Source organism: Pezoporus wallicus, unplaced genomic scaffold (genome assembly GCF_028554395.1).
Source record: "Pezoporus wallicus isolate ANWC-B61680 ecotype Strahan unplaced genomic scaffold, APGP_CSIRO_Pwel_v1 contig_1735, whole genome shotgun sequence".
NCBI lineage: Eukaryota > Metazoa > Chordata > Aves > Psittaciformes > Psittacidae > Pezoporus > Pezoporus wallicus.
Window position 1 is genome coordinate 150,413 of NW_026636334.1, and position 16,477 is coordinate 166,889.

The 16,477-nt window shown below is 64.9% G+C and overlaps 3 protein-coding genes across 4 annotated transcripts; 2 read left to right on the forward strand and 1 right to left on the reverse strand.

Annotated features, from left to right (window-relative positions):
* The first annotated feature begins 2,028 nt into the window (after positions 1 to 2,028).
* Positions 2,029 to 6,416, forward strand: HROB (homologous recombination factor with OB-fold). Its single transcript, XM_057400094.1, has 9 exons — positions 2,029 to 2,181; positions 3,956 to 4,594; positions 4,715 to 4,798; positions 5,117 to 5,257; positions 5,356 to 5,464; positions 5,543 to 5,628; positions 5,735 to 5,857; positions 5,944 to 6,088; positions 6,213 to 6,416. The coding sequence occupies exons 1-9, from the start codon at positions 2,029 to 2,031 to the stop codon at positions 6,284 to 6,286; spliced, it is 1,554 nt and encodes a 517-aa protein (XP_057256077.1). The 3' UTR covers positions 6,287 to 6,416.
* A 16-nt stretch (positions 6,417 to 6,432) lies between these two features.
* On the reverse strand, positions 6,433 to 15,182 carry ATXN7L3 (ataxin 7 like 3). Its single transcript, XM_057400111.1, has 13 exons — positions 15,067 to 15,182; positions 14,857 to 14,989; positions 14,050 to 14,221; positions 13,302 to 13,399; positions 13,148 to 13,170; positions 13,021 to 13,066; positions 12,892 to 12,923; positions 12,739 to 12,807; positions 12,548 to 12,591; positions 12,359 to 12,430; positions 11,091 to 11,227; positions 10,802 to 10,968; positions 6,433 to 6,448 (listed from the first exon to the last, which is right to left on the reverse strand). The coding sequence occupies exons 1-12, from the start codon at positions 15,115 to 15,117 to the stop codon at positions 10,820 to 10,822; spliced, it is 1,026 nt and encodes a 341-aa protein (XP_057256094.1). The 5' UTR covers positions 15,118 to 15,182; the 3' UTR covers positions 6,433 to 6,448; positions 10,802 to 10,819.
* Positions 6,690 to 9,241, forward strand: ASB16 (ankyrin repeat and SOCS box containing 16). 2 transcript variants are annotated; one of them, XM_057400109.1, is made up of 5 exons: positions 6,690 to 7,011; positions 7,636 to 7,903; positions 8,290 to 8,782; positions 8,856 to 8,969; positions 9,054 to 9,241. In XM_057400109.1, the coding sequence occupies exons 1-5, from the start codon at positions 6,726 to 6,728 to the stop codon at positions 9,237 to 9,239; spliced, it is 1,347 nt and encodes a 448-aa protein (XP_057256092.1). In that variant the 5' UTR covers positions 6,690 to 6,725; the 3' UTR covers positions 9,240 to 9,241. The 2 variants fall into 2 exon arrangements, with proteins under 2 accessions (XP_057256092.1, XP_057256093.1); XM_057400110.1 differs by lacking the exon at positions 8,856 to 8,969.
* Positions 15,183 to 16,477: the final 1,295 nt, after the last annotated feature.

The following is a 16,477-nucleotide window of genomic DNA, read 5'->3' on the forward strand; positions in this document are numbered from 1 at the left end:
ACACACTCACAGTCATGCTCACACTCGTTCATACACTCACACACTCACGCTCACACTCGTTCATACACACACTCACACAGTCACGCTCTCACTCGTTCATACACTCACACTCACACTCACAGTCATGCTCACACTCGTTCATACACTCACACTCACAGTCATGCTCACACTCGTTCATACACTCACACTCACACAGTCACGCTCACACTCGTTCATACACTCACACACTCACACTCACAGTCATGCTCACACTCGTTCATACACACACTCACACTCACGCTCACACTCGTTCATACACTCACACACTCACACTCACAGTCATGCTCACACTCGTTCATACACTCACACTCACAGTCATGCTCACACTCGTTCATACACTCACACACTCACACTCACAGTCATGCTCACACTCGTTCATACACTCACACTCACACTCACGCTCACACTCGTTCATACACACACACACAGTCACGCTCCCACTCGTTCATACACTCACACTCACACAGTCACGCTCACACTCGTTCATACACTCACACACTCACACTCACAGTCATGCTCACACTCGTTCATACACTCACACTCACAGTCATGCTCACACTCGTTCATACACTCACACTCACACTCACAGTCATGCTCACACTCGTTCATACACACACTCACACAGTCATGCTCACACTCGTTCATACACTCACACTCACACAGTCACGCTCACACTCGTTCATACACTCACACTCACAGTCATGCTCACACTCGTTCATACACTCACACTCACAGTCATGCTCACACTCGTTCATACACTCACACTCACACAGTCACGCTCACACTCGTTCATACACTCACACACTCACACTCACAGTCATGCTCACACTCGTTCATACACTCACACTCACAGTCACGCTCACACTCGTTCATACACACACTCACACAGTCACGCTCACACTCGTTCATACACTCACACTCACAGTCATGCTCACACTCGTTACACTCACACTCACACTCACAGTCATGCTCACACTCGTTCATACACTCACACTCACAGTCACAGTCATGCTCACACTCACACTCACACTCACAGTCACGCTCACACTCACACTCACACTCACAGTCACGCTCACACTCACAGTCACGCTCACACTCACAGTCACACTCACAGTCATGCTCACACTCGTTCATACACTCACACTCACAGTCACAGTCATGCTCACACTCACACTCACACTCACAGTCACGCTCACACTCACACTCACACTCACACACTCACAGTCACACTCACACTCACAGTCACGCTCACACACACTCACACTCACGCTCACACTCACAGTCACACTCACACACAGTCACGCTCACACTCACAGTCACACTCACACACAGTCACACTCACACACAGTCACGCTCACACACACTCACACTCACGCTCACACTCACAGTCACACTCACACACAGTCACGCTCACACACACTCACACTCACGCTCACACTCACAGTCACACTCACACACAGTCACGCTCACACTCACAGTCACACTCACACACAGTCACGCTCACACACACTCACACTCACGCTCACACTCACAGTCACACTCACACACAGTCACGCTCACACTCACAGTCACACTCACACACAGTCACGCTCACACTCACAGTCACACTCACACACAGTCACGCTCACACACACTCACACTCACGCTCACACTCACAGTCACACTCACACACAGTCACGCTCACACTCACAGTCACACTCACACACAGTCACACTCACAGTCACAGTCACAGTCACACTCACGCCAGTGCCGGACGCGGGGCTCTGGCCCTTTAAGAGGCGCCGCCGCGCTCCTCCCGCCGGCAGGGGCCGCTGCTCCTTAAAGGGGCCGTTCCCGCCGCTGCCCCCGCCCCAGGGCCGCGGGTTCGCGTCCGGCCCCGGTCGCTTCCGCCTTCCGCGCCGCTGCCATGGTAACGGGAACGGGACCGGGACGGGGGGGGGCTGATGGCGGGGGGGGGCTTTGGGCTGCCCGTGGGGTGCGCTCGGCCCCATGGTGGGTCCGTGCTCCGCTGAGGGGCCCCGGAGGCTGCGGCCGCCGTGGGGCGGGGCTGGAGCAGGGCCCCGCCGGGGTCCCACAGGGCCCGGTTCTCGCCTCCCGCAGGCCTGCGGGCTCCAGAGGCTGTTCGGGGACCTGGAGGATGAGGTGAGGGGGGCACGTGGGACATGGGACGGGTTGTGGGGTATGGGGTGTGGGACATGGGGTGGAAACGTGGGGTATGGGGTGTGGGACATGGGGTGGAAACGTGGGGTATGGGGTGTGGGACATGGGGTGGAAACGTGGGGTATGGGGTGTGGGACATGGCGTGGAAACGTGGGGTATGGGGTGTGGGACATGGGGTGGAAACGTGGGGTATGGGGTGTGGGACATGGCGTGGAAACGTGGGGTATGGGGTGTGGGACATGGGGTGGAAACGTGGGGTATGGGGTGTGGGACATGGGGTGGAAACGTGGGGTATGGGGTGTGGGACATGGGACGGGTTGTGGGGTATGGGGTGTGGGACATGGGGTGGAAACGTGGGGTATGGGGTGTGGGACATGGGACGGGTTGTGGGGTATGGGGTGTGGGACATGGGGTGGAAACGATGGGTATGGGGTGTGGGAAAGGGGGTGGAAACGTGGGGTATGGGGTGTGGGACATGGGAAAGTTAGGGGGGTCTGGCGTCTGGGCACAGGTCAGGCAACGTGGGGTTTGGGGTGTGGGACATGGGGTGTAAACGTGGGGTATGGGGTGTGGGACTTGGGTGGAAACGTGGGGTATGGGGTGTGGGACATGGGGTGGAAACGTGGGGTATGGGGTGTGGGACATGGGGTGGAAACGTGGGGTATGGGGTGTGGGACATGGGGTGGAAACATGGGGTATGGGGTGTGGGACATGGGACGGGTTGTGGGGTATGGGGAGTGGGACATGGCGTGGAAACGTGGGGTATGGGGTGTGGGACATGGGACGGGCTGTGGGGTATGGGGAGTGGGACATGGGGTGGAAACGTGGGGTATGGGGAGTGGGACATGGGGTGGAAACGTGGGGTATGGGGTGTGGGACATGGGATGGAAACGTGGGGTATGGGGTGTGGGACATGGGATGGAAACATGGGGTATGGGGTGTGGGACATGGGGTGGAAACGTGGGGTATGGGGTGTGGGACATGGGATGGAAACATGGGGTATGGGACGTGGGACATGGGATGGGTTGTGGGGTATGGGGTGTGGGACATGGGGTGGAAACGTGGGGTATGGGTTGTTGGATATGGGTTGTGGGGCATGGGACATGAGATGTGGAATGTGGAATATTGATACAGGGTTAACCAATGTACAGTGGGATGTGGGGCATGGGATGTAGGATGTGCAATGCAGGACATGGGATGTAGGATATGGGTTATGGGATGTTGGATATGGGTTGTGGGGCATGGGGTGTGGGGCATGGGACACTGGATATGGGAGGTGGGGCATGGGACATGAGACATGGAATGTGGAATATGTGATGTGAGATGTGTGCATGGGATGTAGGATATGGGTTACGGGACACTGGTATGGGTTGTGGGACATGGGATGTATGACATGGGATGTAGGATATGGGTCATGAGACTTTGGACATGGGACGTGGGATGTGGGACGTGGGGCATGGGACATTGGCTGTGGGATGTGGGGAATGGGACTTGACCCATGCGCTATGGGACGTGGGATATGGGGAATGGGACTTGACCCATGCGCTATGGGACGTGGGATATGGGGAATGGGACTTGACCCATGCGCTATGGGACGTGGGATATGGGGAATGGGACTTGACCCACGCGCTATGGGACGTGGGACGTGGGATATGGGGAATGGGACTTGACCCATGCGCTATGGGACGTGGGATGCGGGACATGGGACGTGGTGCTCAGCACGGGTGCTGGGTGCCGGAGCCCTCTCCTCCCGCAGGATTTCCTCTCGGCCGTGGAGGACGCCGAGAACCGGTTCCTGGCTCCCGGAGCCCCATCCCTGAGCCACGGCGCTCCCGGAGCTCAGCCCCCGCAGCACCGCCCCGGCCCCGCGCTGCGGCCCCTGGCCGGGGGCTGCCGGAGCCCCCCGGCCCCGCGGGATGCGCCGGGCCCCGGCCTCCTCCTGGAGCTGGGGGGCCCCGAGCGCGGGGAGCGGCCCCCCCGGGAATCGGGGCCCCTCAAGAGGCCGCGGGAGGGAGCGGGGCCGGGCCCCCCCTCTGCCCCCCAGGCAGCGCCCAGGCTGGGGCTGCGGCCCAGCGCGGCCGGGGCCTGCCCCCCCGCGCCCCCCATCCCCATGGGAAAGCCCCGGGGCTGCATCCCCGCTCCCGGGGCTCCATCCCTGAGGCCTTTCCAAGCCCCCCCGCACCAGGCGGGAACCGGGAGCCCCCCCATGGAGCCACGGGGGCCGCAACCCCCTCAGGCCCCCCCCTGCCCCCCGGCGCTGCAGAGCCCGGTGGTCACCAACCACCTCGTGCAGTTGGTGGCAGCGGCCAGCAAAGCACCGGGGGCTGCCCCCCGGCCGCCAGCGCAGGGCAAGACCCGGCGGTTCCCAGGGCCCGCTGGGATCCTGCCCCAGCAGGTGGGTGCGGGGACATGGAGTGGGATGGCATGGGATGGCATGGGATGGCATGGGATGGCATGGGAGGAGGTGGTGAAGAGGTGCAAAGCTCCATCTACCTCTTCCTGCCTCTCCCATAAGCACGCTGGGAAGCTGCTGGAGGAGATCCTCATTTCTGCTCCCCAAACTCCGTGTCACGGGGCCATGGCAAAGCCGCAGACAGAGGTAATTCCCTGCTCCATAGACTCATGGAATGGTTTGGGTTGGAAAGAACCGTAAAGCTCCTCCAGCTCCAACCCCTGCCACGGGCAGGGACACCTTCCACTGGAGCAGCTTGCTCCAAGCCCCTGTGTCCAACCTGGCCTTGAACACTGCCAGGGATGGGGCAGCCACAGCTTCCCTGGGCACCCTGTGCCATTCCCCTGCTCCATAGCTCCAGTGCAGATCCGTGTTTGAATCCCAGCACTGTGTGTTTGGGGGGTGATGCTGGGGGGAGGTCCCCAGAGCTCCCCCCCACTGTGACTGGTTGTGCTGTGACTCCAGGGCATGCCCAGCTCCTCGCTGCCCACAGAGGAGGATTTTGGGAAGGGGCCCTGGCTCACCATGAAAACAGAGCTGGAGCTGGATGAGAGGGACCCCGGCTGCTTCCTCCGCACCTACAGTGTGATCATGGTGCTGCGGAAGGTGAGAGAGCCCCCGGCTCCCCACTGGAGCTGTGGGGAGGTGCTGGGCTGGTCCTGCGGCCCTATGGGGACACTGGTGCAACACGAGGATCTCTGCAGGCAGCCTTGAAGCAGCTCCCCAGGAACAAGGTCCCCAGCATGGCCGTGATGATCAGGACCCTGACCAGGACCAACGCTGATGCTGCTGCTGTGTTCCGGGACCCAACCGGTTCGTGTGGATGTGCCTGGGCTGAGGCTCCTCTTGCCCATTGCTCCCTATGGCTGATGGCTCCCTTCCTGCCCACAGGGGAGATGCAGGGCACGGTGCATCGCCTGCTGCTGGAGGAGAGACAGAGCGAGCTCCGGCCGGGCTCCGTGCTGCTCCTGAGGCAGGTGGGAGACAGCAGAGCAGCAGCGAGGGCTTGGGGCTGTTCCTGACCCTGGGCACATCCCGGGGATGCTGGAGCCCTGGCTCTGCCCCACGGCTCTCTCCTCACAGGTGGGTGTGTTCTCCCCATCCCACCGCAACCACTACCTCAACGTCACCCCCAACAACCTGCTCAAGATCTACCCAGCAGAGCCCGAGGCCAGCTTCTCACAGCCATCACCAGCACGGCAGGAGGTGAGAGGGGAGCCGGTGCTCACTGGGTGCCGGGACCTCTCCCCCCGTGGGTCCCCTATGGTTCTCCTCTCCCTTTGGTTCTGCAGGTCCCTCCTCATGCCCCAGCGCACCCCACGGAGCCCCCCCGGGGTGTTCCTGCCCCTGGTCACTGGGGGGGACACTCGAGGCCCCACGGCACAGAGCAGGCAGCTGGGCAGGAAGAGCCAGAGGGAGCTGGAGGCTATGATGTAGGTGAGTTGGCTTTGAACAGGTCCTGGGCTTGGGCAGCATCTCCCCTCCCATGTCCATGGACACGGAGCGATCCCTGCTCTGTGCGTGTGCAAACCAGCGCGCTCCATCCCCCTGTGCCACGCAGATGACCTGGACGGGCTCCTGGGGGAGCTCCCGGAGGATTTCTTCTCTGCCCCAGCCCAAGCTGACTGCTGCTGACCCCAGGGCTGCACCATGGCCTGGGCTGGGGCCGTGCTGAGGATGCTGAGCAGGTGCTGCCCCGGCTGCTCCTTTCCCTGTGTGTTCTCTATGGAGCCTGACCCCCCATTAAAGGGCTGTTCTATCCCTGCATTGCACTGTCTGCTCCTGTGTCTGTGTCCCCCCTCCCTGTTGTGCTGCAGCCCCCCAGACCCACCCCTGGGGACATCCCTCTGCCCCCCAGGGCTCCTGCAGCCCCACCATGTTGGGGGTACCCGGCTCTGACCCCCCAGCAGGCTCCAGGCTCTGGCAGCGTGCCCCTGTTTACCACCCGGGCAGTTATTTATAGGGCTGGCTCAGGCCCTGGGTTCAGCGTTGCTGTGGGGCCGGGCCCTATTTATAACACCCCCCCCCCCGTCCCCCGGGGCCGGAGGCAGCTGAGTGCCCCCCGGCCTGCCCCATGGCCCAGGACACCTTCGCCTTCAGCTCCTCGGCACTGCGGTCGCTGCGGCTGCAGCGGGAGCTGCTGGAGCAGGAGGAGCGGCGCCGGGCACTGGCTCGGGACCGGGCCACGCGCCGCATCCTGCCCGAGCCCCCGCGGCCCCGGTGCTGCCGGGACCCTGCCGTGCACAACGCCCTGTACAGCGGGGACCTGCAGCGCGTCAAGAGCATCTTCAGCGATGAGAGCAGCGCCAACATGGTCATGGAGATGGGCAGCGAGGAGCTGGTGTGGGCACCAGAGCAGGGTACAGGGCTGGGGCTATGGGGGCCCTTTGCCCTTCCCTTCTTGTTTTTCCTTCCCCCTTGCCTTCTCCTCTCCCTTCCCTTCCTTCTCCTTCTCCCTTCCCTTCCTTCTCCTTCTCCCTTCCCTTCCTTCTCCCTTCCCTTCCCTTCCTTCTCCCTTCCCTTCCCTTCCTTCTCCCTTCCCTTCCCTTCCTTCTCCCTTCCCTTCCTTCTCCCTTCCCTTCCTTCTCCCTTCCCTTCCTTCTCCCTTCTCCCTTCTCCCTTCCCTTCCTTCTCCCTTCCCTTCCTTCTCCCTTCCCTTCCTTCTCCCTTCCCTTCCCTTCCTTCTCCTTTCCCTTCCCTTCCTTCTCCCTTCCCTTCCTTCTTCTCTCCCTTCCCTTCCCTTCCTTCTCCCTTCCCTTCCTTCTCCCTTCCCTTCCCTTCCTTCTCCTCTCCCTTCCCTTCCTTCTCCCTTCCCTTCCTTCTCCCTTCCCTTCCTTCGCCCTTGTCCCTTCCCTCCCCCTTTCCCACCGCTCTAATGCGGGTGCTGGGTGCCCTGGGACCCCAGTTCTGCTCCCCCCAGGTTGGGGCTGGAGGCTGTTGGGCCCCCCCCGGGTGTGTGCGGGTCTGACCCGGTCCCCCCGCAGGGCTGTGGGTGCTGAGCCCCCGGCTCCAGCAGACCTCGGCGCTGCGCATCGTGTGCGCCCGCGGCTTCGTGGCCTGCGCCCGGCTGCTGCTGCTGCGCGGGGCCGCGGTGGACGCGGTGGTGGGGGGCCGGGCCCCATTGCACGACAGCGCGGCCGCCCCCGACCCCGCCTGCACCCAACTGCTCCTGGACTTCGGCGCCAACCCCAACGTGCTCAGCGCTGACGGCTGCGCCCCGCTGCACCTCTGCACCGCGCCCCACAGCCTGCGGTGAGCCCCGCCCCTGCCCGCCAGCCAATCCGGGACCAGGCCCGGGCTCATCTGCATGAGAAGCCCCGCCCCTCCCTCTCCGCAGCCTCATTTGCATGCCAGACCCTCACCCGCGGGCAAGCTCCGCCCCAACAGCAGCCCCGCCCAATCAAAACGCAACTCACAGCAAGCCCCGCCTCCCAGCGTGACTCCGTCTCCCCAGAGAAAGCCCCGCCCCTAAACGGGGACCCACACCCATAACGAGCCCCGCCCCCTTAAGGTCAGGCCCCGCCCCCATCCGAGTCCTGCCCCACGGTTGCCCCCCACCCTGCCCCTCATCCATGGGGCACAGGGGGTGCCAGCAGGGCCCGGGTGTCCCCGCACCCCCTGACCCGTGCCCCCCGCAGGTGCGCGGAGCTGCTGCTGGCACACGGGGCGCGCGTGGGGCTGGAGACGCGGGAGCGCCGCTTGACGCCTCTGCACGTGGCGGCGCGGCAGGGGCTGGCGGCGCACGTGGAGCTGTACCTGCACCACGGCGCCGACGCCTCGTGCCGCAGCCGCCAGGGCGAGACCCCGCTGAACGCGGCCTGCGCCGCCGCCGAGCACCGCGATGCCGCCGAGCGCTACGGCCCCGTCTGCGAGCGGCTGCTGGCGGCCGGCGCCGACCCCAGCGCCGCAGGCCGCAAGCACCACGCACCGCTGCACAACGCCTGCGCCAACGGGCAGGCCTGGCTCGTGCGGCTGCTGCTGCGCCACGGCGCCGACGCCACCGCCGCCAACTGCGCCGGGGACACCCCCTTGGACTGTGCCCTTCGCGCCGTCGAGGAGTACCGGGACCAGCGCCCCGAGGACACCATCGCGCTGCTCCTCGACCACGGCGCCGGCCCCGTCCACCCCAAGGTGGGTGATGGAGAGAGAGGTGCTGGGGGTGACGGTGGCGGCGGGGCCGCGTCCCTCACGTTCTGTGTCGCAGATGCTCAAGTTCTGCTGCCGGCACCCGCCGGCGCTGGAGGTTGTGCTCAACGCCTACGACCGCATCCCCCCGGCCGAGGGCTGGGTGGACGCTGTGCCCCCGGAGCTGTGGGAGGTAAGAGGGGGCCATGGCCGGGGGGGGCTCCTGGGTGTCCCTGACCCCCCCCCCACCTCGCTGCCCCCCTTGTCCCGTCTCCAGGAGCACCGGGAGTTCTACACCTCGGCCGTGCGCATGGCGGGGGAACCGCGGCGCCTGCAGCACCTCGCCCGCTGCGCCCTGCGCCGCAGCCTGGGCCCCCGCTGCCACGACGCCGTCCCCGCGCTGGCGCTGCCGCCCGCGCTGCGCCGCTACCTCCGGCTGCCCCTGCAGGGGCTCATCCGCTGAGGGCACCCGGCGCCGGCGGGGCCCTGCGGGGGGAACGGAGGGGGCTTCACCGTGGGGAGCGGCTGGGACACGGGGACGGGGGGCAGGTCCCCGAGGGGTCCAGCCCCAGGGGCCCGAGGCCACGCCCCCTGCCAGAAACCCCGCCCCATTGTGTATGGCCCCTCCCACCGCAGCGTAGTCACGCCCCCTCCTCCTCTCCCGCCCTCCCGGTTTCGCGCCATCCGCGCGCGCCTGGCCCCGCCCAGGAGGCGTCGCTCAGGGATCGGGGGGGGGACAAGGACGGGGTTCGGGGGTGCGGCCCCATAGAGCACGGGGGGCAGGGGCCAGCCCTGGCTCCGCTCCCCCCGTGTGAAGCAGTAAAAGGTGGAAGCTCGGTCCCGGTGACTCTGCGCTGGGTTCCCTCCCCCCCCCCCCCATCCGCCCCCCGGGGGTCTGGGGCAAAACAAGGGCGTTTTGGTCAAAGAGGGGGTCCGTGGCCCCGGGTACCAAGTCAAGATGCAGTTTTATTTACAGGGGCAGCCACAACGCGCTCGGGGGGACACAGACCACGCACAGAGAGCAGGGACATGGGGGGCCCACGCATGGGGGGGATATGGGGCACATCCACCCCCCCAGCCCCACAGCACTCCTTGGACCCCGAACAGCGGCTCCTCTCCCGCAGCAGAAGGGCTCAGGCTGGGTCCCCCCCCTCCCCTCCCTGGGCATTGTCCCGTTCGGGGGGTGGTCAGGGTGGTCCCTGTGGGTCTGGGGGCTGGGCCCCCCCCTCCTCAGCCCCAGGGCACGCCAAGGCCAGCTCAGCGTGCGCTGGTGCCCCCCGCGGGCCCCCCCAGCACGAGCCTTTAGCAGCAGTTTGACCATAGTGAATCCAAGAGCACCATAAATTGAGACCCACGGCACCGGGGGGAGCACAGGAGCACCCCACAGGGACACAGACGGATGTGGGGGGCAGAGACCCATGGGGGGGGGGGGGCAATGAACAGGTCCCCAACACAGCCCCTTCATGGAGAACGCCCAGAGCTGGGTGCTGGGGAGGGTCTTAAACACCAGCCCCAAGGACCCCCCCCAATGGCAGCACCAGGTCCCCGGGCACATGGGGATGGGGGGGGGGGGCTCTGCCACAAAGCTGAGCTGTGCCTGCCCCCCCCCGTTTGCTCTATGGCAACTGGGCTACAAAAGCACTGGTGGGTACAGTGGCACCGGGGGGGTGCTGTTACCCCCCATGGCGGTGTCCCCCCCCAACCGGCCCCAAGCATAAAGGATGCAGCATGCAGCCCCCCCAACCCCTGCAGGCCCCAGTGCCCACCCCCCAGTCAAATCCAGCTGCAGATGTGGGGGGGTCCCCTCCATCCTCCCCCCATCCTGAACCAGGGCATGGGGGTCAGGCCCGGTGCTGCGGGTGCCCCCCCCCCACTGGGGCTGGGTAGGAAGAGGGGGCTGTGCCCCATGGACATCAATAAATAGAGGCACCAGAGGGGGTGGGGGAGACTCCCAAATTCAACCCCCCCCATATCCATCCTCCCCCCAGTACCCGCGCTGTGTGCCACTGGTCCATGTGTCCGTGTCCCCCCCAGCCCCGCTGCTCAGTTGATGTCATCGTAGATGCTGGGGGGGTGCGTGTGGGGGGGTTTGGGCTTCTTCTTCTTGCTGGAGCCCAGCCCCGGCGCTCCGCTGCCCAGCCCCAAGTGCGGCTTCTTCTTCTTGGTCTTGCGGGACTCGGAGTTATTGGTACCTGGGGGGGGAAAGAGGGAGATGGATGGGGTCAGGGGGCAGGCAGAGCAAAAAGAGCCCCCCCAGAGCAGAGCATCCACCCCTGCTGCACCCGGACCCCCGCTGTGCCCCCCCATCACTCACTGGCTTTGGAGGAGGCTGAGTCCGAGGGGGAGATGTCGGAGCCGTCCCACTGCAGGCGGCTCATCAGGGCCTGGCTCTGGCTCTCGGCCACCTCGAAGCTCTCGGTGTCCACAGCGCCCTCGGCCTCGGGCAGGGACCTGGGCACAGGAGTTGGGGGGGGGGCCATGGTGCCGCTGCGCCCCCCAGTGCAATGGGGGTGCTCGGACCCACACCCCAGCCCCAGCGCTTCAGCTCCCCCCAAGGTGTCCCCATGAGCCTGCCCCCGGTCACCATGGGGCAGAGACACATCAGGACAGTGGCACTGGGACCGCATGTGTGCGATGGGACCCCACACGCATGTAATGGGACCCCACACGCGAGCAATGGGACCCACACGTGGGCAACGGGACCCCAAACATGGGCAATGGGACCCCAAACGCAGGCAATGGCACCCCAAACGCAGGCAAAGGGACCCCAAATATGGGCAATGGCACCCCAAACGCGGGCAATGGCACCCCAAACATGGGCAATGGGACCCCAAACGCGGGCAATGGCACCCCAAACCTGGGCAATGGGACCCCAAACGCGGGCAATGGGACCCCAAACATGGGCAATGGGACCCCAAACGCGGGCAATGGCACCCCAAACGCGGGCAATGGGCCCCCAAACGCATGGGCAATGGGACCCCAAACAAACATGGGCAATGGGACCCCAAAAACAAATGGGCAATGGGACCCCAAACGCGGGCAATGGGACCCCAAACGCAATGGGACCCCCCCAAGGGACCCCAAATATGGGCAATGGGACCCCAAACGCATGGGCAATGGGACCCCAAACGCGGGCAATGGGACCCCAAACGCGGGCAATGGGACCCCAAACGCGGGCAATGGGACCCCAAACATGGGCAATGGGACCCCAAACAAACATGGGCAATGGGACCCCAAACGCGGGCAATGGCACCCCAAACATGGGCAATGGGACCCCGCGGGCAATGGGACCCCAAACATTGGCAATGGGACCCCAAACATGGGCAATGGGACCCCAAACGCGGGCAATGGCACCCCAAACATGGGCAATGGGACCCCAAACACGGGCAATGGGACCCCAAACGCGGGCAATGGCACCCCAAACATGGGCAATGGGACCCCAAACGCGGGCAATGGGACCCCAAACGCGGGCAATGGGACCCCAAACATGGGCAATGGGACCCCAAACACGGGCAATGGGACCCCAAACACGGGCAATGGGACCCCAAACACGGGCAATGGGACCCACTCGTGCTCACTTACGCCGAGGGACCAAGCAGATAAACCCGGACCGATCTCCGCTGCTCATCTGTGTGCTGGGGACACCGCAGGGACCTGGGGGGGACACGTGGGGCTGAGCCTCTGTGTCCCCCATGGGGACCTGAGCCCCCCAGCGCCCCTGCGGCCCCACAGGATGCTCTGACCCACAGAGCACCCTCAGGATGCTCTGACCTGGTGCACATCTTCTTGGTGTGCTCCGAGATGACGCCGCATTGCTGGGGACAGAGGGGATGGGTTAAGGTGGAGGAGCCCCAGTCCCAGTGCCCCCCCGGAGCAGCTGCATCCAGCAGGATCAGGCCCCGCTCCAGGGGGGATGCACATCACCGCGGTCCCCATTCCCGGCATTCCCGGGAACCACGCACCGTGGTGAGCAGCGTCCGCAGCTCCTCGGGGCCCAGCGTCTCGTAGTTGATCCCGGTGGAGTTGCTGTACTGTGGGGGGGCAGAGGGGGGGTCAGGGGCAGGATGGGGCAGGGACACCCGGGGGGGATGGGATCACCCCTGTCATGGGCTCACCTTGAAGGGATCGGGGTTCCCTCCAATCTCACCTGGAAGAGAGGAGGGGTGAGGGGGTGCAGGGGGTCTGCCCCCCATAATCCCCCACCACGGACCCCCCGCCCCACCCCCCACACGTCCCCCCCTCACCGTTTTTGTGTTTCAGGGACTTGGACCTGCGGGGCGAGTTGGGGTTCTGCAACAAAGGGGGGGGAATTAGGGGGTGCAATGCGGCCCTCCCTGGGTCCTTCAGCCTCCCCCCACCTGCCCCCCTCACCTTGTCCGATTTCCTCTTCTTTGCTATGGGGAGAGACAGAAAAGATGAATTTTACCTTTTCAGGGGGGTTTAGGCCCCAAACGCTGCAGCTGCCCCCCCCCCCCCCGATGGGGGACCCCACATTTGGGCACAGGGACCCCCATGCTGCCCCCACCTTTCTTCTCGGAGCCATAGGACCAGTCGTTGTCGTTGATGTCGTCATTGTCCTCCTGGTCACTCTCTGACTTGTTCATGTTGTTGCTGCTGGCGATCCTGCACCAGAGGGGAGGGGGCTCAGGACACAGCGGGATCCATCCTGATCCCAGGATCCATCCTGATCCCAGCACCCCAGGATCCATCCACATCCCCCTGAGCACCCCAGGATCCATCCTGATCCCAGCACCCCAGGATCCATCCACATCCACCTGAGCACCCCAGGATCCATCCACATCCCCCTGAGCACCCCAGGATCCATCCTGATCCCAGCACCCCAGGGTCCATCCACATCCCCCTGAGCACCCCAGGATCCATCCACATCCCCCTGAGCACCCCAGGATCCATCCTGATCCCAGCACCCCAGGATCCATCCACATCCACCTGAGCACCCCAGGATCCATCCTGATCCCAGCACCCTGGGATCCATCCACATCCCCCTGAGCACCCTGGGATCCATCCTGGTCCCAGCACCCTGGGATCCATCCACATCCCCCTGAGCACCCCAGGATCCATCCTGGTCCCAGCACCCCGGGATCCATCCACATCCCCCTGAGCACCCCAGGATCCATCCTAATTCCCCCAGCAGCCCAGGATCCATCCTGATCCCAGCACCCCAGGATCGATCCTGATCCCCCCAGCACCCCAGGATCCATCCTGCATCCCACCAAGCACCACAGGGCCTATCCTGCCCCCCCCAGGACCCTCACCTGCGGTTGGCGATGCGGCTGCTGTTGCGCCCCATGCCCAGGCACTTCTCCAGGTGGGGGGCGAAGCGGGAGGCGGCGATGCTGCGGCTGCAGTTGGGGCACACGCACTCCTTGTTCTTCCACTGGTTGTAGACCTGCCCGAAGATGTCCACGCCGGGCTGGTCCACGATCTCTGCATGGGGACACGCGTCAGAGCCCCTCAGTGGTGCTCCCCAGAGCACAGCCTCTACCCTGGGGCAATGTCCGCAGGATCACAGAATGGTCTGGGATGGAAGGGACCTCCTGAGGCTCTGTGCGGCCACCTGCGATGAGCAGGGACATCCCCAGCTGCATCAGGGCACCCCAGGCCGGGCCAAAGTGGTTCTTCTGTGGTGAGGTGGTTGTGTTTAACCCATATTGGCCATGTTCTACCCACCCTGGTCATATCCAACCTACCATAGCCATGTCCAACCCACCCTGGTCATGTCCAACCCACCTTGGCCATGTCCAACCCACCCAGGTCATGTCCAAACCACCCTGGTCATATCCAACCCACCCTGGCCATGTCCAACCCACCCTGGCCATGTCCAACCTACCATAGCCATGTCCAACCCACCCAGGTCATGTCCAACCCACCCTGGCCATGTCCAACCCACTTTGGTCATGTTCTACCCACCTTGGCCATGTCCAACCCACCTTGGCTGCTTTCAACCCACCTCATCCCCCCTCATCCCCACCCACCCGCACACGGGGATGAGCAATCCCCTTCCCAGCACCTCCATGGCTCACCCGGTGACACCAGGACCACGATGTCCCCCCCACGCTCACCGAAGTCCTTTGTGCTGTCGGGGTCGGTGTCGTCCAGGAAGAAGTACCCGCACTTGACGGCGCGATGCACCTCGAAGCACAGCCCCAGGCAGGCATCGTCCACCAGCTCCGTGTAGATCTCGTGCGCGATGGCCTGGGGGGAGCCGGGGGGGGGTGGATTTCAGAGATGGGGGGCACGGGGGGGCGCGGGGGGGCAGCCCCGGTGCTCACCTCCAGTTTGCTGTTATCCAGGCCAGACAAAGACATTTCCTCCATTTTCATTTGCAATGCTCGCGGGGACGGCACGGCCAACGCTCATAGCACGGGGCACTGGGGCGGGGGCCAGGCTGTGGGGGGGCCACGCTGGCACCTCACCATGGCCAGACCCCCCCCCCCAAGCCAAAACCCACCCCAAGAGCCCCTCGCCACGGTCAGACCCCCCCAGGAGCTCTGGAGTGACCCCAAGAGGCTGAGTCCTGGGTTACCACCGCCCCCCCGGGGGACTTCGAGCACCCTCAACGGCAAAGGGAGGTGGGAACGGCCCTGGCTCCACTGCCCTGCTCCAGGAGGAATCCCTGGGACAGAGCCATTATGATGGGGGGGGGCGGGGCACACGGACATCGCCTGTGCCCCATTGCTGCCCCCCCATGGACATTGCTGCCCATCACCGTGGCATCAGTCCCCCCCCCACACTGTCTATGGTGGAGGGGCACAGGGGGACCCCCTCAATGTACCCCACTGCTGCCCCCCCAATGAACATTGCTGCCCATCACCACGGCATCAGCCCCCCATGCACCCCAATGCTGCCCCCCCCCCCCAGCGATGGGTTTTGCTGCATCACCCTCCATTGAGGATGACGGGGGGGGGTGGGGACGGGACCACCGTGTGCCCCCCACCCCCCCGCAGGGGTTAAAAAGGGGGGACCCCGAACTCACCCCCCCACAGCTCCCCCAGCCACCACCGCTGCCAACGGCACCGCTTCCCCGACCCAACCACTGCACCGGGGGGGGAGCAAACCGCGGGGGTCCCCGTTGTGTGCCCCCCCCCGCACCTCCCGGCACCCGCTTCCGGGCGGGAGCAGGGGAATCGCTTCCCTCCGCTCTGGGAAGAGGAAACAGCGGCGGGATCGGGATCGGGATCGGCCCCCCCGCACCGGGACCCTGCGGCCCCCTCCGCGGCGGGGGCTGTGGCGCGGGCAGAGCCGGGGGAACGCGAACAAAGGGGGGGGGGCGGGACGTACCACCCATGGGGGGGGTCGATGGCAGCGCCGGGGGGGGTCCCCGTGGCGGTCAGGGGGCACTCACCGGAGCGCAGGGCCCGGCGGGGCCGGGTCAGCGCCCCCCGGCGCGGCTCGGCGGGGCTGGATCCCCCCTTAGGGACCCCCCATCCCTATGGATCCCCCCCCTTAGGGACCCTCCATCCCTACGGACCCCTATGGATCTCCCACCCTTAGGGAGCCCCATCCCTATGGATCCCCGCCTTAGGGACCCCCAATCCCTACGGACCCCTATGGATCCCCCACCCTTAGGGAGCCCCATCCCTATGGATCCCCCCCCTTAGGGACCCCCCATCCCTACGGACCCCGATGGATCCCCCACCCTTAGGGACCCCCGTTACCAGACAGCCCCATCCCTATGGATCC

Bases quoted from the DNA above. Each gene is read 5' to 3' on its own strand.
- ASB16 (XM_057400109.1), top strand. From the start codon at position 6,726: ATGGCCCAGGACACCTTCGCCTTCAGCTCCTCGGCACTGCGGTCGCTG. The intron at 7,904-8,289 runs GTGAGCCCCGCC...TGCCCCCCGCAG, and splicing joins ACCGCGCCCCACAGCCTGCG to GTGCGCGGAGCTGCTGCTGG. The intron at 8,970-9,053 runs GTAAGAGGGGGC...TCCCGTCTCCAG, and splicing joins TGCCCCCGGAGCTGTGGGAG to GAGCACCGGGAGTTCTACAC.
- HROB (XM_057400094.1), top strand. From the start codon at position 2,029: ATGGTGGGTCCGTGCTCCGCTGAGGGGCCCCGGAGGCTGCGGCCGCCG. The intron at 5,465-5,542 runs GTTCGTGTGGAT...TCCTGCCCACAG, and splicing joins TGTGTTCCGGGACCCAACCG to GGGAGATGCAGGGCACGGTG. The intron at 6,089-6,212 runs GTGAGTTGGCTT...TGTGCCACGCAG, and splicing joins AGCTGGAGGCTATGATGTAG to ATGACCTGGACGGGCTCCTG.
- ATXN7L3 (XM_057400111.1), bottom strand. From the start codon at position 15,117: ATGAAAATGGAGGAAATGTCTTTGTCTGGCCTGGATAACAGCAAACTG. The intron at 12,924-13,020 runs GTGAGGGGGGGA...CCTCTCTTCCAG, and splicing joins GTCCCTGAAACACAAAAACG to GTGAGATTGGAGGGAACCCC. The intron at 12,431-12,547 runs GTCAGAGCATCC...TGTCCCCCCCAG, and splicing joins ACCAAGAAGATGTGCACCAG to GTCCCTGCGGTGTCCCCAGC.